This window comes from Ixodes scapularis, unplaced genomic scaffold (genome assembly GCF_016920785.2).
Source record: "Ixodes scapularis isolate PalLabHiFi unplaced genomic scaffold, ASM1692078v2 PGA_scaffold0__279_contigs__length_252992795, whole genome shotgun sequence".
In the NCBI taxonomy this organism is placed as follows: Eukaryota; Metazoa; Arthropoda; class Arachnida; order Ixodida; family Ixodidae; genus Ixodes; species Ixodes scapularis.
The window spans coordinates 81,971,739-81,994,447 of NW_024609835.1; the positions used below are offsets into that span (position 1 = coordinate 81,971,739).

At 45.5% G+C, this 22,709-nt stretch overlaps 1 protein-coding gene across 1 annotated transcript; it reads left to right on the forward strand.

The window, feature by feature from the left end:
* The first annotated feature begins 21 nt into the window (after positions 1-21).
* On the forward strand, positions 22-20,976 carry LOC120836353 (acetylcholinesterase-like). Its single transcript, XM_040205177.2, has 4 exons — positions 22-144; positions 6,844-7,169; positions 9,229-10,411; positions 20,700-20,976. The coding sequence occupies exons 2-4, from the start codon at positions 6,854-6,856 to the stop codon at positions 20,866-20,868; spliced, it is 1,668 nt and encodes a 555-aa protein (XP_040061111.1). The 5' UTR covers positions 22-144; positions 6,844-6,853; the 3' UTR covers positions 20,869-20,976.
* Positions 20,977-22,709: the final 1,733 nt, after the last annotated feature.

Genomic DNA, 22,709 nt, shown 5'->3' on the forward strand with positions numbered 1-22,709 from the left:
GGAAAGCGATATCGGCCAGCTAGAAAGAACAGTGCTCTACAGACGTCCAGTGCGGAGGGTTCGAATCATCTAAAACGTGCCAGGGACGAGCGAAGTACACATTTCAGCGGCCAATTCTTCCAGCACTTGACACAGAATAGACAGGTGAGGCGGAGCTTTCAAATTAGAAGTAGTTTGAGAGCTGCTTGACCGTCTGTTTCGGTGTTATGGTGTGTTTAAAGGAAACGCGGCTCACTGTAAAAGCGTTTCGCGGTAAAAGTGATCCCTGCTTGGCACCGCGAATTATGCTCCCTTTATGTTTTTCGACCGTATACGTCATTTAAAACACAAGGCTAAACAATAACGATGCATATGTACTCAGTGCTCATGAAGGCATGCTATCCTAAAAAAATGCAGTTTTTTCTAAAAGAACTGGAAAAACAAACAAAAGAACTGCGGGCTAGCCGCACGTCGGAACGTAAGTACAATGCAGACCCGCCTGCGGGGCAGCCCTTTGAGGGTTATAATATCTGTTTGAACAGTTTACGTAGGTCCGTAAATATTTTATCAATTTCGTTTTTTTTTTTTTTTTTTTTTAATTTAGCAGCGCAATCAAATTTACAGGGTTGGGGACAGCGATGACTTTGGTAGTCAGCAGGCCTCGGTGACTTTGAGGCAAAGCGCCGACCTACCGATGGGCGGGTGGAGGGTTGAAATGCCGACCAAGGAGCCCGGAATCTGACAGGCTTATTGCAGACTAGGTGCCATCTAACCGAGCTTTTGATTGCCGGTCAATAGGTCCCCATGTTCTGGAAAATGATAATAATTCTCCCGCTGGGTCTTGCGATATTTTCTTTTTTGGTTTGGCACGGAAAACTGTCAAAATTGACGCTTATAAACCTTCGCAAAAAGAGCTCTCTGGCCGCCGCCACTTTGCGAATCGAGTGACCCCTGTCGGCCAGAAATTTCTCCCACCTGCCTGAGCTGTGGAAACTCGCTCAGCGTGACTCCCCAGCTGCATTGTGCATTCGAATTTCGCCGGCTTTTCTTGGACGTTTTTAATTTATTTGCCTGTTTAGGATGCTTACTTTTTGTGTGTTATCTTCCACTGTGAGAACCAAGGAATATCAGGGCTCGTAGCCTGCTCGGCCTTCGCAGGAAACGGACGAAGAGAGCGAACGTCAAGCAGCCCGCGACGCAGGCAGTTCGGCGTTCTTGGAGGATTATTTCCATCGAGATAATCTCCAAACAGCCTTCCCGGCTTCTGTTCTGGGTCTTTGCGAAAAATAGCTGATATGGTCGGGTCCGGGGTATGGGGACGGAATAGACACGTTCGCTCATTTCCTTTGAAGCTGTGCCAAAAAGCGACTCTCTTCTACATGTTCCCCAAAACACACCGGATTCCGTGCGATCGTCGTGAAGTGACTATCGTCGACACTGTATATTGGATATGATGTGTTATTTGAGACCTTTCTCAAATCCTGTTCGGAGAACGCGGCACCGTGGGGTACGTACAATATATGTTGTTCAATTGATGACACTCGTTAAATTTCATGTTGTGGGCGGGGAATATCCATGCAGTTCGGATTTCCTGTCTGGTCAAATATTTTCGACGGTTAATACCTTTGTAGATTGACACGGCTGAGTGTAAATGAAACAAACATTCCAGTTGCATTTGTTCTGTCGCGCACGGACTCACCAAAACAGCTTTCATTTCTTTGTTTTTGTTCCCAAAAATTGTACAATGCATTCTTAAAAATCCCCGAGAAATTCTATTCGCCATAGAACATACAAGAAAAAATGGAACGCGGCAATTTAGCCTCCACCAGCGCCCGGAAGTGGGCCAACGCAGGCTGCCAGAGCCTACTGACGAGAAAACCCACAGCTCAGCGCAGTCGGGCAACACTGACGTACCCTCTCAAAACCAGGGGCACGCGCTGTAAATCGCTTCGTTCGAGACTGCCGCTTGAAAGGTCTATAGCCAGCTGGGGTGACGGCGACCATTGCCCTTTCGAGCATCTTCAGGCTAGAGACAAACATTAAACTTCTCTGCGTGCCAAATCGAGCTGTTGCATATGAGCACACCGAACAGGACGTTCAAATCGACAACTTAAATAGCAAAAAGAAAACGAAAAAAAAAAAGCTGCTTAAAACATAAAAAGACAAAAAGAATCCAGTGTGACTAAGGTTATGCGGAAATCCATGTGACTTACATGACATAAAGCTTGATTGCCATCACGATCAGTTTTATCTTTTTGCTCCATCCTGCGTGCCTGCTTAGGATTATTTATTGTCCGTCATATTTGTTACGACCTTCAAAAATAAACTGCGCGGTGCTGCAAACAGTACTACCTCAACAAACAATAACTTTTGCCTCTGTTAGTCGTGGATGCTACATATCATCATCGTTTATTATTCCTTGAAGGCGCAAGGGGCATTATACAAGGGAGTGAACACTTAAAAAAAGAAGAACACAACTATTTATGAACAAAAACACGGTGTAGTCTAGTAATGGGTTAGAAAAAATAAGCTAATTGCTGCAGAAAATTTTTTAGTGTCAGATAAGGAAACAATTACGTCATGCAGTGAGTTCCAGCCGTCAATGGCCAATGGTAAAGTAGACATTTGGTGAGTGACGGTTGACGATGAAATCGGACGGAGTTTACAAGAATGGTCGAGACCAGGGAAAATGCGGTAAGGAGGCGAAGCGCTCTGGTGGTGTGTCTCTCCTACAAGTCTGTCGTTTTTAGCGCTTTTAACCCCTAAACATGTTCAACCAACTAGCCCAAATCCAAACCCTTCGGCGATAGCAAACTTTGAGATGACTGTTGTAATAAAAAATCCAATGAACAAGAGAAAGACGAGACACCAAGCGGCGGTGAGAAAGAGTGTCAAGGTTCGCTGATTGGTGAAATCCTGATATGCTTGCGAGAGGGGAACTGTCGGAATAAAATAAAACAGAGGGCTCCGGTTTGAACGAATTCCAGGTTCTTAGTTAGGTATGCCTGCCACGATGACCATATGGAAGAAGCGAATTCTAGTTTAGTTCTGACAATGGTAGTATATGCTAGTTCTTTTACTTGGAATTTAGCTTGTCTGAGGTTACGGCGAAGAAATCCGAGAGTGTGGTTAGCATCGGCGATGACATGTTATGTGAGTGGTCCATGAAAGGTCAGATGTCAGATGAATTTCTAGATATTTGTACAATGAACAAGCAGTTACTGGGATACTAGAAAGGTGATAAGAGGAGGATAGCACATGTGAACTGCGGAAAAAAGATGTCGATTTACGTATATTATGGTTTAAAGCCATTTGCCTTTCATGACACCACTGAATCATAAGTTGGAGATCGTTCTGCAAGATAGTTGATCGTGGCGTGAATGAATCGGTCTATAGATGTCACAGTCATCGGCGAACAAACGTACTTCAGAAGTGATGCCTTGGTGTACATCATTAATGTAGATTAAAAAAAGAAGGGGGCCGAGAACGGTTCCCTGGGGGACGCCAGATGTTACTGTGCTTGTGGTAGATTTTACATTGTGAATAGAAGTGTACTGAGTGCGATTAGCGAGGAATTCATAAATGCAATTGACTACAGAGGGGTGAAGATTAATATCTTTATTTTCATTGAAAGACGTCGATGAGGGACCTTGTCGAATGCTTTGGAGAAGTCAATGAACATGGCGTCAGTTTGAACATTGGAATCGAAATTTGAGTAAACGTCAGTTAGAAATGCTGTTAGCTGAGTTTCGCATGAGTATAACTTGCGAAATCCGTGCTGGTGCTTGAGAAGGAGGTTTATGAGGGTCTAGAAAGTTTATTATGTTAGAATAGAGAATATGCTCAAAGAGTTTGCATGAAACGCTGGTGAGCGAGATGGGACGGTAGCTGCTGATTAGTTGGCGATCGCCTGTTTTATGAACGGGTATGACGTTAGCAACTTTCCAATCGGATGGAACTTCAGATAGTTTAAGAGATTGAGGGAATATGTGGAAGAGGAAAGTGGAAGAAATGCGTTTAGTGTTTATTAATACCTTAGAGTTAATTTGGTCATCTCCGGAGCTGGAGGACACCTTCAGTTGATCTATAGCCTCAAGTACTCCAGTGCGGTCAATTAAGATAGGATTCATAAGAGGGTGAATGGAATGGATACGCAGTAATGTCTGCTCTCAACTTCAAGATGGGTGTTCTAGTATATTTCTGTGGCATATTAGTTACAGCGACAGAGCTACAGCGGCATTCTTTATATTACGGTATGTTACCACCTCAACCTTTTTTAATGCGAAAGCATTGACTGTCTGATGGAGCGAGCTGCCGTCATCAGTCTGAAGCGCGAAAACGGCAAATAGTTTGCTTCGGTTCCATTGGCTGGCGCGCGTCGACGGGGCTCATATTGGCCGCTGCGCTCGTCAGTTTCCACGACCGCCCACCCCATGGCGCTGCGTGTCCATCAACGCGGAACGCCCAAGATGACCAGGGGAGCACACGCGCCGACTGGGGGTGAAAAGTACGCAGCAGACGAAAAAAGGAGCGGACGAGCGGCTTGCATGCTTTCGCATTCACAACTCATAAGGAATGCTTAGGTGTACCTCGATCTTTTTAATTGCAGAGTTCACGTCAGGCATAGCGCTGACGGTAGTGCCGTGATACGTAAAGAGACGCTATTGAGTGCGCGCCAGCTGAGACGTGAAGCCACTTAAACTGGCTAGCATGAACCCTCTTCAAGCATGCTTAGGTGACATGAATACTGCGGTATCTGCAGCATGTAAACTAACGATTTTAAGGCCCTGTATACTGCCTGCCAAAATCGGGTTTTCAGCGTATCACGCTGCAGTTCACTACAGAGGTTAAGCAGGTGGTGGAAGCTTACAGTGAAAAAATCAAAATATACTAAGCTCGTAAAAAAAAAAAAAACTGTTTTGGACGGTTTACGCTGCCACTTCTCGAACGATGCACGCGTAGCAAGAAGTGCTGCCGACAGCTGGCGTACGCCGCGTCGAGGGAGCGCCAGCCGATTCGGATTGGGATAGCAGACGATCCCGCTATAATGAACCCAAATCAGCCGGCCCTCCCTCGTACGCGACGTACGCCATCTGTCGACAGCACTTCTAGCGACGCGAACTCTATGCTACGGCAGCGGGATGCACAAACCATGGTAAGGGTCACACGTTGCGCCTTCTTATCAATGTTTCTGGCTCGCGTTTTAATTTTGTGAACTTCATTTTAGAGCGCAGCTCTTAGGGGCCCGTTTCCGGCTTGAGCGGCGTCGGCGTCGCCGTCGCCGTCGCCGTCGCCGTCGGCGTAACCGCGCGGTGCATCATGGGAAATGTCCCATAATGCACCGCGCGAGCCCCCCCCCCCCCCCGGGGTCACGTGACTTCGTGGGGGGCACGTGACCCCCCCGAGGTCACGTGACCCACCCCCGAGGTCACGTGACCCCCTCCTCGAGGTCACGTGACCCCCCGAGGTCACGTGACCCCCGGCGATGTCGCGTGACCCCCCGATGACGTCATCGACACTGATGACGTCACCGGCATCCACATAGTCATCGTCATCATCAATGATGATGACGATGACGATGCGGATGCCGGTGACGTCATCAGTGATGATGACGATGTGGATGCCGGTGACGTCATCAGTGATGATGACGATGACGATGTGGATGCCGGTGACGTCATCAGTGACGAGTACGATGTGGATGCCGGTGACGTCATCAGTGATGATGACGATGACGATGTGGATGCCGGTGACGTCATCAGTGATGATGACGATGACGATGCGGATGCCGGTGACGTCATCAGTGATGATGACGATGACGATGCCGGTGACGTCATCAGTGATGATGACGATGACGATGGGGATGCCGGTGACGTCATCAGTGATGATGACGATGACGATGTGGATGCCGGTGACGTTAGCGACATCCGCATCGTCATCGTCATCATCACTGATGACGTCATCAGTGACGTCACTTGATTCGTCACCGGCATCTGCATCGTCATCGTCATCATCACTGATGACGTCGTCAGCGACGTCACTGATGACGTCACCGACATTCGCATCGTCATCGTCATCATCACTGGTGACGTCATCAGTGACGTCACTAATGACGTCATCGGTACCCGCATCGTCATCGTCACTGATGACATCATCAGTGGCGTCAGTGATGACATCATCGGCATTGGGGGTCACGTGACCCCCAAGGTCACGTGACCCCCCCTGGTTAGTCTAACCCCCCCCAGCGCCCTTCCCTCCTCCTCCTCAAGAGCTGCGCTCCAATTCGGCGTTACAGGGAGTTGTAAGCGGCTTTCACTTTTTTTTACTAAATTACAATCGCTGTCTGTGTACCTGATTCAAGTCGGAGAAAATTGCAAATAAACAAAATGCATCGGAAGGGGAGGTAGAATAGACAACCAAAAACATGTGGGGTTGCAAGAAGCGAAAGTTTGCAGGCGACCTGGTAAGGATTGTAGTCTAAAACCCTGAGTCTGGAAATAATAAAATAAAGACAATAAAAGTTCGTCTGCGAAGTAGCGTCGTGATTGCACAAAACAGGTTTCTATATTTCTTTTGAGCAAGGTCAGTTCATTCCTTGATATTTTCATTGTAAGCTTCCACAACCGGCCTGCACCTCTGTAGTAAATTGCAGCGCGAAGCGTTGAGAAACTTGAGATTTTGGGGGGCCGTCAAAAGTTCCTTGAAATCGTTAGTTTACATGTTGTCGAACATACTGTCGCTTTGCGACAGTGATGGAATGGAATGAACAGTATAGGATAAGCTAAAAGGTGACGGTTATGACAGCGCCTATGCTAAATTGTCTTAAAATATGTTCTACGTATCTTGCTGTCATCCCTCCTGCCACAGCCTCTAGAAGATGAAGGGGCAGAGGTCAGCCCACCTGTTGCTGCTCTCCTGCATGGCTCTCACGGCTGCGGCTCACGCTGGCGACGACGGGGAGGGACCAGTCGTACACACGAAGGCTGGCTGTGTGAGGGGATTCCGCCAGGAGCTGAATGGCAAAGTTGTTAATTCCTTTACCGGCATTCGGTATGGCAAGGCCCCAGTCGGAGCACTCCGTTTCCGGGAGCCGCATCCCGCGGAGCCGTGGACCGACGTTGCGGATGCCACCCGACCGGCTCCAGTGTGCATCCAAGTCAATATCCAGCAAAGTGGTCTGTCGAGGGAGCAGGGTAGGTATTAATACCCCACATGCTTCTATATTTTAATAAACCTCGACTAAATTTTGGAAGCCCTTCACATTGGTCTACAAAAGAAGTTAGAATATTTAAAAATATTGGATGAGAAGCTTTCACCTAAAAATGAAGTCTGTGACGTGACGTTGTACGTTTCGTCTCGCATTGTATTCCGTCATTACAAATACCCCGCTTTCACTTCATTTTTATAAAATATCGTTTTTTTGTGTTTTTTTTAGGCCTTACAAACTTTAATGATTGGCTCTCTGAGTGCTTCGCGGTAACGATAGACCTGCTGGTGTTATGACAACGATGGTGTTTCCGTCGGTTATTTCCACCAACAAACGTTTGGAGGCCAAATGAGGGTGCTGAAAGCAACTCCGTTAATAAGTATGAAAAGAAAGGTGGCAGAAAGACAGTGATATTACCATGTTGGCTTCACTAGTGCGGATCTAAATATCATGCAAAATAAAATGACCTCATCAAGAACAGTAAACAGACGTAATTGTGAACAAGTTGTATGCGAAGGGATAATGACAGTTCCAAAGTTGAATAGGAGGAGTTGAAATATTTCTCTCGTCACGCAAACGTACGTACTGTCACTAGCCTGATCCGAGTATATTCGCAAGCTGCGCCTAGCTTTCTAGGCAAATTACCGGCTTCCGGATACCCAGTTGGCGGGTTCGAATACCGGTGGAGCTGTCTGCAATCTGACTGAGGTCTATTGTTGAAAGACGCCGTTTAATCGAGATTTCGGCTGCGCATCAAAAGGTCCCGCTAATCTCACTTGGAAGTTTTTTTGTTTTTTTTTTAACTGTAACTTAAGGAAAAAAGCGAAACGTTTTTGACAGCTCTCTTCTTAATGTCGGATCTGAAACCGCGGAAGTTACCCCTTGGGCACGGTGGCCGAATGTGGCTGATGTATGAGACAGGAGCAATTTGTGACCATACGATTTGGGTTGGTGACATTCTCTCGGCGAACATTCTGGCAGTGATTCGTGCTTAACTGCTGCAATGACGGGAATGGTCGAACTCTAACAATGTCTGGACCTCAGCTCGTGCCCCGTACTTTGAAAGTTCCCATCGCATGACTACGATACATTAGCGGCATATAATTGGACATCAAGTTTCGTGGTAGCTTGTTCAAGCTACGTGTTGAGGGGGTACACATTGCTTATTTGTCGTTTCCTGGCATGCCATTGCGCGGAAAGAACTGTTTCTAAGTTTGGAACGTGAAGCATTATTTATGAGAGGTGTCTACTGAATGTACAAAATTGTGGCACTTACTCTTTATTTGACAAAGCTCGCTAATTTAGGTCGAATATTTATGGAGTCAACTAAAAATGTGCCCATGCGACACGTCTAATTTTTTGTGCTACTCTCGATGAGTGATTTTGGGCAAGTGATTGTATTGCTTGTTTATAAAGCCCGAAGTTAGTCATCCACAATGGTCCTGCAATGTATCAACTGAAGATAAAATAGGGTTTGAACTGTGCATTATTCAGTAGTGATAACGCGACCGCATGCCGGGACGATGGCCGATCATATAAAAACAAAGGCCGGGATTAGATCTCTGATCTATGGGTTTTCTAGCACATGCTTCGAGCTGTGATGTGTTGTGAACATACTGTGCCGTCGATATTTGTCAATTTTTTTATTTAAGGTTTAGCCGTTGATTTCCTGGCCAATCGGTGATCCAGCTTCTTGTAGATCCGAATAAAGTCGAAACTTCTTACCAAGCTGAATCTATACATTGAGTGGAAGCTGCAACCCAAATTGATAAATTATAATAAATTCCTATGGCGTTCCTATTCACACTGAGTCATCGAGCCAATCTGGAACTTTGTGCCCTATGGAGCCTTTTTTTCGTCCAATTTAAATTGTAAGCCAAAAAGGCACTGACCCGAGTTGAACTTAAAATGAACTGAACTTCTCAGACCAAATTCGAAGTTTTAAAGAGAATGCCAGATCTGATGAGTAAAGTTGCAGACGAATAGTGGCGAGTTTGATTAGTGCTCTTATAAACACTGTGTCTCAATTTTAAACTCGTTTGCAGACAGCCGCGCCCAGACCGAAGACTGTTTATTCCTGAACGTCTGGAGCCCAGCAAGGAACAACAGTGCTTCGGACCTGGCAGTTATGGTGTGGATCCATGGTGGTGCATTACATTCCGGCTCCTCCTCTTCGAGCATCTATGACGGTGCATTCCTGGCCGCGTACGGCGATGTCGTAGTCGTTTCGATGAACTACAGGCTGGGATCCTTGGGCTTTTTGTACCAAGACAGCCTTTTTGCCCCTGGAAATCAGGGTCATCTCGATCAGTCGCTTGCGTTGCATTGGGTGTGGGACAACATAGCCGCTTTCGGAGGAGATCGAGAGAGTGTTACCCTTTTCGGTGAAAGCGCAGGGTCAATGTCCGTAGAGTTCCACCTCCTTTCTCCAGTCTCAAGAGCGCTCTTTAAAAGGGCTATTATGCAAAGCGGAGCTTTGTGTAGCCATGCGTGGAGGGCCAGTGACCCCAGGCTACGCATGAAAGTTCATAGGATGGCCATGTACTTGAATTGCACCAATTTGTCTGCGCCCCACTTCGGTCTCCAAGAGAATGTGATTGAGTGCTTGCGACAGGCAGACCCCGTGCGTATCAGAGTTGCAGAAGGGTTGGTTTGTCCCGGTAAGTTCTGCTTCCGGACAGTCTCTGGGGTGCCCTCCCTGCAACATGAGCCCTGTAGTACAGAGTGTCAAGGAAACAAAGACATATTGATTGGTCACGTAATTAACGAAGGTGCAATGTTTGCTACTAATTCCTTCCCGGCTGTGTTCCAGTCCGGCTCGCCCAAGAATTTAACGAAAATTGAGACACTCCTTTTGCTAGCGCCATTGCTATCCCCGTTGAGTCCCGAACTTTTAAACGAGCTTCATAATCTTTATACACACGGCCTCGAAGACACCGACTATGAGGAGCTGAGACGAGCGGTCCAGGACGCTTGGGGCGACAAGGTCATAACCTGTCCATCCAGAGAAACTTCAGCGAGGTTGGCCAGTAATACAAATAACTCAATCTTCTATTACATATTAAATCACACTTCTTCGAGTTCACCCCAGAGACCCTGGTACGGGATGACACACGTCGACGACGTTCTGTACGTCTTCCGAAGGCCAGTTGTTGAGAAAGCATCTTCCGAGGACCAGACTTACAGCAAGAAATTGATGGGATTGTGGACTTCATTTGCCAAGCATGGGTAAGTAAACGCTGTTCAATATTTTTTGTCTTAATCGTTAAAATGTTTGGTCAGGTGCATTCCGTGGTTCACTTTTTTTAAAGAGATGCCTTCCTTTTTATCGTTGTAGCCTGTAGGTGACCTCAAAATGTCTAAGTAATGCCCATGGTAAAATGACCAGGTAAAATCAAAAGAAAGCCAAATCCAAAAACACGACGACGACGACGTCGTCGTGAGTTTTGCTTTTATTGTTATCCTAGTAAAGGTTAAAATTATTGCATATTTCGTTTAAGCGATAATTCCAAATGATTGGGCCATTTCAAATTATTGCATAATTCGAAATGGCTCAACCCTACTAAAAAATGTATTTTTATCCCACAATGTGCGAAGAAGTAAAAGCTATAGTTATAGCACGTTCGCGTAGTCTGGGCAAAATGTTTAGACATGTACCTAAGGACGAAGGTGCAAAGTGGTTAAGGTATACATTACCATCGTGGTTGCTGTCATGGATGCCACTGACCACTGCCACCAGTGCTCTGTCGTTGTTGGTGCAGTGCGGGCATGGTGCCGGTCGCGAGCTGCGGAAGCCAGCCGTTCCCTCCGCGCTCGCTGCTGGAACGGAGTACGGCCATAGCGCGGCGACACCATTAGGATGAGTCTGCGTCGGTGACGACGGAAACGGAGGCGCAGACTTTCTCGATGAATGGAGGGGGTAATGTTGGCGTTCTGAAATGAGCGGAGAGGTGGATGCATACAGATAAACGAGGCGAAAACCTGTGGGGAAGGCGTTTGCAAGGCAACGAGTTTTCGCCGAACATGTTTTACGTATCAATTTGGGTTCGAGGAGCGAAAACGTTATAGTGAAATCGAATACGGTGAAGGATTCTAGAACTCTCCAAAATTACATGTGCAACTGGATACTGCAAAAATGGGGAGCCCATATATCGCGAGTAGTGTTTGAGAACACCTTTTTTCGAAGCTATCGTTAGCAAACGACTAAGAAGATGCTTCACTGACGCTTCCTCGTCGTCGCGCCGTTATTGGCAGGTCGTCGGGGCTTTCCTCTCTTTCCTCTTCTCGCGGCGCGGCAAATGGAAACACCAGACTTCTCCCTCCTCGCGCCGTGAGGAGAGAGAAGGGTTTTTCGTCTCCAGCTGCGGCAGCAGACAATAAACGCCAGCATTAAAACCCCCGCAAAGTGTCACCCGTAAAGCTCTCCCTTTAAAAGCGCAGGCTCACGCCGTATTTACTGTGCATGATTGGTCTAGCCAGGCACGACAGCGCCATGACGATACACTTTTTGCGCTGCTTTATTGATTCCATCGGATCGTAGCGCTGGCCGCGGTTGGACTTAATGTGAAACAGAGTGTAGCTATGGGCCTTGACCACAAAAAGTTGACTGTCATATTTCTCTTCTCGGAGCCCTCCCTATTGGAGAAATCTATGTGCACCCATGCGACTCGTATTCTATATTACCATATGAAACAGCAATACAACATACCGTACTTCTCCTGTCGGAGGACACATAAATTACATTGTTCTTTTCCACCTGTCTCGCAATACGTTTACAATTAGTGATACTTTATTTACATACACGTGGCACTTAGCACTTCCACTATTTCGTGTATTTTATATATGTAGTGCTTGTATAACACGTGGGTGATTGTCTGCAACGACCTAAAATTGCGAAGTCTGCTGAAACTACTTAAGCTTCAGTTGTTCTTAGTATGGGCATTTTGTATGGTGATATAGAATATGGGTCATATGAGTGCAAGCGATATGAAAGTGTTAGATTTAAAGGTGACACTTCGCAGGGATTTCGATGTCGGCGTTTGTTGTTGTCTGTCGTCGCACCGGAGATTGAAAAACCTCACCCTACCCTCATGACGCGAGGAAAAAGAAGTCCAGTGTTACCATTGACCGCGCCGCGCAAAGAGCAGAGAGGAGAGTCCCGTCGACCCGCTAGTGACGGCTCGACGACGAGGATGTGCCAGAGGAGCGTCTTCCCAGTCGCCTCCTTACGATAACTTCAAAATGGGTGTTTTCAAACATTAGTCGCGTTATCGAAATACTACTTTGCCAGTATTTAGGTACTCCGCGTAATGTTGAAGGATTTCAGAAACTTACACCGCGCTCTCACTTCAGTATAACATCTTGCCTTCTCGAACCACGATCGGAACGTAATATATGTTCTGCCAAACGTCGTCGCTTTGCAACCGCCTTCCCCGCAAAGCTGCGCCTCGTTCATCTGCACGCGTCAAATTCTTATTTGGAGTCGCGTTAAGCGCCACACGGGACAGGGTGGTCAAAAAGTAGGAACTGGATCATACCTAGGACATAAGTCTTGCTCTAATTGAGGCACTGGAATGAAATCCGTATACTCAGTCAGGTATGGGCAAAATACATCCAAATATGTATCGAAATACAAATACAAAATACATCGTCAAAAATGCATTTAATTACAAATCTAATTACATTTCCAATAAAACATTTAAATACAAAAAATACAAATACAACGAAATGTATTTGGTCTCCTCCAAATACTTTTCCAAATACATTCCTCAAAATTTGCGTCAGCGACTTCAGGGCACCTGCAACGGGTTTCTGGGTATCTCATTTTAATTTTGCATCGCACACTCGGGAGTGAGTGTGCGAGGTTCTAGTAACGTAATAGAAATATAATAACAACAAAATGTAATCAGCTTGGACGTAATAGGTGAAAAAAGTACAGAGCTTCAAGCAGCTTTTTTTGTCGATTACATTTTGGAATAGACCAACAAACAACCGAGACGACCAAGACGCGCAACATTAGCTAGAGAATTTTTATTGTTGCAACTCGCACCAGTTAAAAAAATCTGGACGACCCGCGCATTTAAAATGTTCCAGGCAAAAATATGGAGCGAAATCAGGCTGGAAAGCATCGCAAGTTGTCACAGGCACTTATTTAGCCAGTCTGCCTGTGAACGTCCATTTCGTCACTATTCTTGCCCTGGGCTAGCACCGTAATCACAAAGTCACTAAACGCTTGTGCTCGATTGAGAAACACTGCATTCGCTGCAGAACGTAGTTTTCTTTCTGCTCTGGACAGTGCCTTTAAAAGAAAGCCGGAGGAGAAAAAGAAAAAAAGCCCCATGGCCGAATAAAGGATGGAGACTATATCTTACAACCACATGCATAAAAACAAGAATTGTCGGGACAATAAATTTGAGGGATGTATTTTCGCCGACAAAATTGTATTTAATTACAGTTGTATTTGAAATACCCACGTTTTAGTATTTAAATACACACGTCAAATACATTACCCAGGTTGTAATTAAATACAAATGCAAAATACACAAAGTATATGAAATACGTATTTCAAATACTTGTTTTTGAAATACTGCCCATCCCTGCACAGTTAAAGACAGAGCTGGCCAAATTACTCATATTTTGTAATTAAATTACATTACTAATTACTTTGCTGAAAATTGCTGAAATGTAATTAAATTACATTACAAATTACCACAGCCAGAAAGCAATTAATTACCATTACAAATTACTTGTAAAAGTAATGACATTACTTTCGCATTACTTTTGTATACTTTTAAATATAATGGAGCTATTGATAACTTCCTTTTACAGATAACTTTATTTACATTATTTACACAGTTCATGGCACACAGCTAGAACTCTCTGTTGCATGTTTACCGATGGACAGAGGAACGCACGCGACTGATCCGTTTCCCACCCCAACCCGGACAACTATTTTTGGAGATGACTGAGGACCCTACGCGGATGATCTCTGGGAGGGGGGAGAACAATTGTCATCGTTCGCAAAATCGCGTCGAGGGCCGTTCCACCAGGGGCCTTAGTTCGACCTACTTCCCTAGCTCCTCCTTCGTTTCCCGAGAATGTCGAGCAGAAAAGCTCGAATGGAAGGCACTTACCAGCCCTATTTCTCACAGTGGAAGATAACACAGAGAGGGTACGCAGTATGCATCAGAAAAAGTAAGCGGAAACGTTCAAGAGGGGCCAGAAAACGTCGAATGAAAAACCGCAGAACATAGGTAGAGAATCGCGCTGAGCGGGTTTTCACAGTTCAAGAGAGTGGCAGAAAATGTCTAGCTGATAGGGGGCGCGAGAGTCGCACCAGCCGCATTAGCATCAGCAACATAGCGGCGGCCAAAGAGCGTTTTTGAAAGGTGTAGAGGAAAAAGAAAAAGTAAAATAAAAAGAAAAGCGCTCTTGTGTATTGTGGACACAAAAGATATGCCTGGTGCGAAAAAGTAATTAGGTAATTTAATTACAATTACCGTCGCTGGAGTAATTCATTACATTACTAAATTACCTGCTACAAAAAGTAATGAATTACATTACTAATTACTGGAACAAGTAATTAAATTACTGTAATTTCATTACAGTAATTGCATTACTGCCAGCTCTGGTTAAAGACAACATACGCTGAAACGAGATAACATGAGGACGACAGAGCGGCTGCCGCTGTATCTAAAAGAAAATCTCACTCAGCAAAAAAAAAAAAATATTCCTTTATCAAGAGAGAAACGATCTTGTAATTTATGTTCCTTTAGAAAGGAAAGAAATTTCGTCCCTGAAAGTGGGAGAGCCAAGTTTCTCCACCGTCTGCATCTCATTATGACGGCCCGGGTCGAGCGAATCGAGCTCAGTAGAGCTTAACTAGGACTCTACGTTTATTGTCGCTTTTTACACTGAACACTGCCGCGGTTAACACGCTCCCTGTGGTACACGCGCCGTCCGAGAAGGGTGACCCAAATAACCTTCTACGTTCGTTGCCGTGGTGACGGCGGTGAAAGCAGACGGCCTTTATGCTGCACAGGAACACTGTGGCAGCGATACGAGGTGCGTGCTGGGGCCCTTCCCGCATGCTTTTCAATAGGCGGAACGCGAACAAAAAGAGTTCGAAATAAGGACTTAACGCAGAAGGCTAGTTTTCTCCAGCGCCTCGTAATTTGACGAGCCTTATACGAAAACAGTGTTTTCATAGCGCAGCTCTTAGGCTCCCGTTTCCGGCATGAGCGAAGTCGCCGCCGGCGTCGGCGTAATTGCGCGGTGCATGATTGGTAAATTTTTCCGCTAAATTTAGCGGAAAATTATCTCGGCTAAATTTCGCGGAAAACTTTTCCGGCTAAATTCAGCGGGAAATGTTCCCCGCTGGATTCAGCGGAAAAATTATCCCGATAAATCTCGCGCAAAAATTTTCCCCGCTAAAGCTAGCGGAAAATTGAACAGAAAAATTCCAACGCTAAATTTAGCGGAAAATTTTCCCCTCTAATTTAGCGGAAGAAATTCGCCGCTAGATCTAACGGAAAAAGTTTCCCACCAAGTTTAGCGGAGACCTTTCCCCGCCACATTTAGCAGAAAAATTTCTCGTTAAATCTAGCGGAAATATTTCCCCGCTAAATTTAGCGGACATATTTGTTGGCTAAATTTAGCGGAAAATTCCCCCTAAATGAGAGGCGAGCAGGAGAGGAGGAAGGGCATAGTCCCCTCTTCGTATCTTCCCCTCCTCCTCCCCAAGAGCTGCGCTCTAATTCGGCGTTACAGGGTGTTGTAAACGGTTTTCATTTTTTTTTTTTTTGCCATCCCACGTCCTGTTTTTTTTATCCGCAACATGGGTCTAAAGTATCAAACTGCAGCACACATTAGCTAACCCCCCACCCCTCCTCCCCCGCCGGACTTCATTACCTTTTCGACTCCTAATGCGCAGTAGGTAGGCGCAGTAGACCATTTCAGCTCACATGCTCACACTTCTTCACATTCGCACCCTCTTCGGAGGTGAGTAATCCGGCTTCTTGGGCGAGTTGGTATTGAAACTTTGCGGACATGATAGTGCTTCAAGACGGACGAGACTAAGAACGAGACTACACGATGCGCTAACTTCAACTGTTTGATCTTCAGGAAAGCAATGGAGTAAATTCTCTGCATCATCGCGCCATTAATTCAATCCCATGCCACGCCAATACTTGAAAGAACTGTTTCTTCTTGTCACCCTAATCGTTCGACGCTACGATGACATATCAATCCCCGTAGTTTTTTTTTTATCAGGTCTACCTTTCTCATTTTCCTTACCGTCTATCTCTGTTTTTTAATGCCAGTGTCCTACTAGAGCGACAGACAGAAACAAACGACAGCGACAAGTCTCAAACCAGAGTCTTTCGCAAGTTGAGAGGCTTTGTAGATTAGAGGAGGCTATGCTCAAACACGAGCATCAAGCACGGGAGGGCATCTTTGGCAGAATTGCAATCGCTCGTACTTACTTCTCGAGCACCGAACAACTAAACGCCTGCCAAAGGTACCATAGCGAGCATGCTGCATGTGTTTGAGGCTTGTCGCTGTCTTTTGTTTCTGTCTGTCGCTCTAGTGGGACACAGGCATAATAACAGTGCACAAATTAAATTCCGTTTGCACCCAGAAGTCATGGCAGTGCACTGAAAAATGACCGTCACGCTGTCCGCTCAATTTTTGGTTGGTTTCGCGCAATCTCTCATTTAGACATCTTCCCGTCTTTCCCACGTACTGCCTGCCGAACGTCAGTGGGATCTGATAGACAACTCATGCGCATGCAACAAACGGGCTGCGATGCTTTTTCATGCAGCCAACCGGTGGTTTGCGGTAAGGGTCCGTCAGTTTGCACAACTTGGGAAGTCTTTGCGGTGCAGAAAAAACCACCCGAGCATTTACGCTGTTTGTTATCTTTTCGAGATTTTGTGCGGTTTTGTGCATTCAATGCACAACCGCCACTCTGTATTTTTTTTTTTTTGGGGGGGGGGGGGGGGGGCATATCTTGATCTGGACTCGCTACTCCTCGCAGCTTCTTTAGAACTCTTTCTGCAACCGATACCAGAAGCATCCCTGGAAAACCGGCTGCCACCAAGCGTTCCGACTGCTCCTTCAGACCTGAAGGCATCGCACGATGACACGACCTTCTGATGGCGTTCACAAAGCACGCATTTAAAATTCCTCCCTTAACGAGAAGAATCGTAAATTTCTGCTTTGTTTAGCTTTACCAGGAACGTGGGTTTGGTATTGCCAGGAATAATACCACACTCGCGAGGCCCCGAATTACCGTTAAGCGTGCGGTGTCGTAATTGAAAGAGCGCCAATGGTCCATCATTCCCGCCGATAAGGACGGAGTTTCCGGTGTTAAGAGAAGCCGAGTTGGGGGGTAAGGCCCTTGAGGGCTATTTTGTCAGTTTTCAATCATCGTCAAAAGATGTCTTTAACTAAGCTAAAGGCGGAAGAGAAAAAAAAAAATTGTGCAAGAGGATAAAATTAGACACGTTGCCACAGAGTATTGACAAGAGAAAAGGAAATAACTACAAATGACGTTCAGCGATAAGGCACACAAAGTTGATTGTCCGTTGAGAGTGATAGTTTCGGAGAGAGAGACATGGCAGAAATCGGTAGCACCCTTCTTGCAAGATAAACTAAACTGGGAGCCACTTGTATTGAGGACCCTTTTTTGGTCGAAAGTTTGAATGAAGTCGTAGATGTTTTAAAGAGAAACGCGAACAAAGGCTTGCTAGCCTGCAGACTAGATATTTAAATTTTATACTATTCCCTACTGCACGACGAAATACTGACCTGCGCAGAGGAAAGCATCGATAAACAAAGGGTGGTGGCGTTTCAGAATGCAGCAGGAATGGCTGTTGATGGCTTTCTCGAATCGCTTACATTCTATCTAAACTCGACCTTTATTAAGTGGAAGAACGGTGTGTATATCCAAACGTTGACATCGTCCTCGACTCGTCGTCCTAGAGGTAGTCCTTGACGTCATTCTGGAGGTCGTCCTAGGCGTCGTCTTTGACATCGTCCTCTAGGACGTCGTCCTTCAGGTCGTCCTAGAGGTCGTCCTTAAAATCGCCCTAGGGGTTGTTTTAGACGTCTAGGGAAAATTGACGTCGAGTGACCTAGACACCAGTTGTTTCCCCCGCTAAATTTGGCTAAATAATTAATGTCACGTGACCTATACGCCACTCTGTATTTCCGCTAAATTTGACGGGAAATACATGTCATGTATGTTGACGTCGCGTCACCTACACACCAAGAAAGTTTCCCCTCTAAATTTAGAGAAAACAATTGAACTCACGTGACTTAACGTCGCGTGATGTATATATCAATTCAGTTTCTCCGTTTTATTTTGCTGGGAAAGTTGTGTCACGTGTCCCGACGTCACGTGAAGTATACAGAAATTTAGCGTCCCCACAAAATTTAAGCTGGTCATGTTACATTAAAATTAAAGCCACATTTAGCGGGGAAACTGATTAGTGTAAAGGTCACAATACGTAAGGACGTCACCTCTCATCACCCCCCTCCCTTCTTATTTATTTTGCCACCCACACGTAGTTGTACGGAAATTTATGCGGCATAGTACACCTAATTGCACCGACCATTTTATTTTATTTTTGCTGGGCAGGGACGTTAACAGTTATTGCTTTTATGGTGAACGTTTATGACGTAATTATTTGAGGCATCCGATAAAACAACCCACTCAACTGTGGTTTCTGGCGGCGCCGTGTTTTCTTTGCCACAAAGCACGCCGTAAAATGACGCGAAAGATGCCAGTTTTTTTTTTTTTTATCGTAGAATTTGTTTTTTTGAGCTGTATTGTGTAAGGTTGGAATTGTCGTCTTGAATTAATCTCTGTAACGGAGGTACTCACTCAGCTGGAAGCGGTGCTTCACGGGCAGTAAAGTCGCACTTCGGCCAACATGAAAGCGGTCAAAGCCGCGATTTGAGGCAGGTGTTGTGTACGCCTAGCTACGTCGTGGTGAGTTCGAAAACAAGCTTCTCGGTCATTAGCCGACTGTCGACTAAAAACTATCCGGCTAAACACAAAGGAAATTTTCCTATCAACACGTCTGTCTTCCTGTTTGATTTCGTTTAATGCAAATATACCAACTGTAAATGTACGTACTTCGTCCTATTTCGAGCCCGTTCAGCCCTTCCCCGAGAGCTCAATCGCTCTCGTGGAGAAAACAACCGGACAATACAGACGACAATTACAATGGCCCGTACGAGAGGAACTACGGTTCAGACTAGTGTTCCAACAAAACCTGCAGGTCGATCGATTGCACGTAATCGCTCAAACAATCCTTTTAAACTCTTTGTGTAAAACAATGTAAATCTGCGACAGTATACGTCATACCATCTTGCATCTCATCTCATATAGCATCGGCGAGTCAACGATTCCAGTTTTTGTTCACAACGCACAATTTCATGAAGATGTTGGCGACACGCGTAAATACAAGACCACGGCGATTGTCGTTGGTACTCGGGTTGCGGAGACAGCCACCATAACCCAGTGTACGTAGCACTGTGGGCACTGTTTTGTAACTACGCCATTTATAAAGGCTAAAGGCTTAGTTTGGTCGTTTGACAGAAGTAGTCGTACAAACGTCAGTGAAACACAGGTGCTCTGCGCGTTTGGATTGCAAGACTGACTTGCAGATGTTCTTCGTTTCCGATGGCGCCGTGTCAGCTCAACAGCATTTTTAACCAACGCGTGTGACATGCCTGAAAAACGAAACCGAAAGAGGTGGACGCGGAAGGACGGTACTTTTCTCCCTTCTGCCTAGAGAAGAAGAATAGCGTCTCATTCCTCCCTTCTTCTGGCGTCCGCTTTGGGGCGCGCTAGTGGAAGGGAGGAAAACGCGCTATTGCTAAATCTTTTCTTCCCTCCTTTTTTTTTTTTTTTTTGAGTGGTGTTTCTTTTTCGCATTTTCGGAGTACTTCAGTGTGACTGGCATCCACATTTTACTCCCGGCGACTGGCACTTGTCGTCTGGCCTCGGCGCCGGTCCAGTCATTCATGAAACGTATGAACGAGCAAACGTGATGATAACTGGAAACTTGCGCACGGTAACAGCATATGGGCAACAAACGCGCGCAGTTCTCAAGCATTCTCCGGCTGAACGAGATCGATACCGCAGTACAGTACGCTTGCTATCTGTCTCATTTCTACGCTTCGTGTCACCTAAAGTCCGAGCGCAGCCGATGGTACAAGCGAGCAGCGCCGTAAGTACAACGTCCAGGCGTTCGCCGTTTTTCTGTGCGAGCGCATCCTCCACCTGATGCAATCAATCGCAGTGAGTGTGCCATGACATTGCGCCTTTGGTTCGTGTCTATGCGCGTCGTTGTCTCTAGGCTTTGACCGCACTCTGAAAACGATGTATAGGTCAACTTCACGCGTCGGGGTAGTGTCAGTGCTATTTTACTATTTTTTTGGCTGTCGACTGGTCGCTTCAGCTCCACGATTGTACATGCAATGTTCGATCGTTTTTCCCCCCCAGAAAAACACATCTCGTGGAGGCGTATCAATGGCCCCAGCTTGTACCTGGTAACCTTGCTGCCATGAAGATCACGAACAGACCACCAGAGCAGACAGTGCTCAACTTGGGAGAACGTTGCCGTTTCTGGAGTCGGTTGTTTCTGCATTACAACCAGTCTGCTCTCTCGTAACATTCCAAATACGTCGGACTGTTGAAAAAAAAAGAAAAGAAAAAAAATGCAGATTTGTGTGAGAATAAAATATATTTTTGAAAGGCTTGCGGCAAACTATGAAGACAAGCTTGGCGTATCTTATTCGCAACCTGTTTTCATCTGCCGTGAACGTTCGAAACATGAAGTGAACAAGCAGCCCAAATCGGCGAAGTGAAGGTGGGGAATAACGAACTTCCTTAATTGTTTACGCAACCGGCAAGAACTGGCGTCCTTTTAAAATGTCTTAACTAGCGTCTCTCCCCCCCATTCTCATTTCTAAAGACATTACTACGCAATTTTAGCTTCCTCACATTAGTCTCCTCTCCCCACAGCCACCAACAAAAAGTCTTTTTTCTATAAAAAAGAAAATCCCTATTAAAAATTGAAAAAAAAAAATATCTGACGCTATTAACTATGTTACCGGTTAATTTTCCTATTGCTGTTCAGACTCCTGCCATTTCGATTCCACTCTTTGTTCAGGCTTGCTGCGTCTTGACATCTAAATATCGGTTTCGTTCCGGTTCTCGAAAACTTTTAGCTTTTTATCGGATTTCGGTTCCGGTTTCAACTCCGCCGTATAGACTCCCCTTTCGGTGTTTAATTGCAAATAATGCTGACGTAATGGAAGCGTTACCCTTTAGCTATAAATAGTAACGAGCTCGATGATTGATGCTTGTCGCTGAGGGGCTATGATGTGCTGAATGATGGGCTCGGGGCATGTTTCTCACGGGACAGCGACGTCACGTGACGTTACAATTTCCTCGCTTAACTGACCCACTCGTCCATAATCCCATACTACCTTCACATTCCTGCGTTGCGTCACGCTCGACTGCAACGCTTTGCGGAGGTGGTGCAGAACACAACACGTAAGGGGGGGGGGGGGGGGGGGGGGGGGGGGAGGGACTTGGTGTTGGAAAGCACCACGGCTACTGCCGCCACTCTATTTGCGATGATAAGGCAATGACCGCATAACTATATTTGCTACCGAGAAAGGAGGATTGCACGAAGAGACACGGAGTTTTATACATGAGTCTCTACTTCCATATAATGTAGAGAAGCGTGAAACGAAGAAAATACATATCATGTGACATACGTCTGCCTCAAGTTCACAGCCACATTAGATAGAAATTACCATTCGAATGAGTGAACGAGACCAGTCTTATGTTTAATTAATCATTGCATTGCACGTGTTTCTTGATGAGTGGGGATTTCATTGGTGTTTATTTATCTAATGTTCGCTGATGTCATTAGGATTACCATGAAACAGCGGTATCCTTAGGTAAGTTGCCAAGCAATGTTTGTTGCCTGACATGCGCTTTAAGTGGGCGGGCGAGAAATGTCCCACTGAGCAAAAGAATTCTGGGACTAGAAGAGAGAGGAATGATAACACACAAACGAGCTCTCGTTTTGAACTTCCTGGATTCTATTCAGTAGCACCAAATGAATTGAAAACTAGAAATTGTAAGAGTGACACATTTTTAAGCTGTTGCCTTAAAGTATGGCTTCCGGGCAGGCCATAACATATATAACATATATTGTAGAGCTAGATTGTGTTTTACATCTTGGACAAAAGAGGAAAAACGGCATAGTCAAAATACAAAAAAAAGTAAAAAAAAAAAACAAAAACGAAAACGCGGCATTTCTTTTTGCCTGTTGGGCGTTTCATTTTGTACACTGAATTATTGTTTCACTGAAAATAAATAAAAACCTGAGTTCAAAATTAAAAAAAACTGATTTGTTAAAATATATAATTTCAGCAAGTTCCTCGAGGTGAGTCGTCTTTTACGGTGGTAAAATGCTCTTTTTTTTATTGATAAAAG

Coding starts and splice junctions, on each gene's coding strand:
- LOC120836353 (XM_040205177.2), top strand. CDS start 6,854: ATGAAGGGGCAGAGGTCAGCCCACCTGTTGCTGCTCTCCTGCATGGCT. Junction 7,170..9,228: donor TGGTCTGTCGAGGGAGCAGG/GTAGGTATTAAT, acceptor ACTCGTTTGCAG/ACAGCCGCGCCCAGACCGAA. Junction 10,412..20,699: donor ACTTCATTTGCCAAGCATGG/GTAAGTAAACGC, acceptor TTTCCCCCCCAG/AAAAACACATCTCGTGGAGG.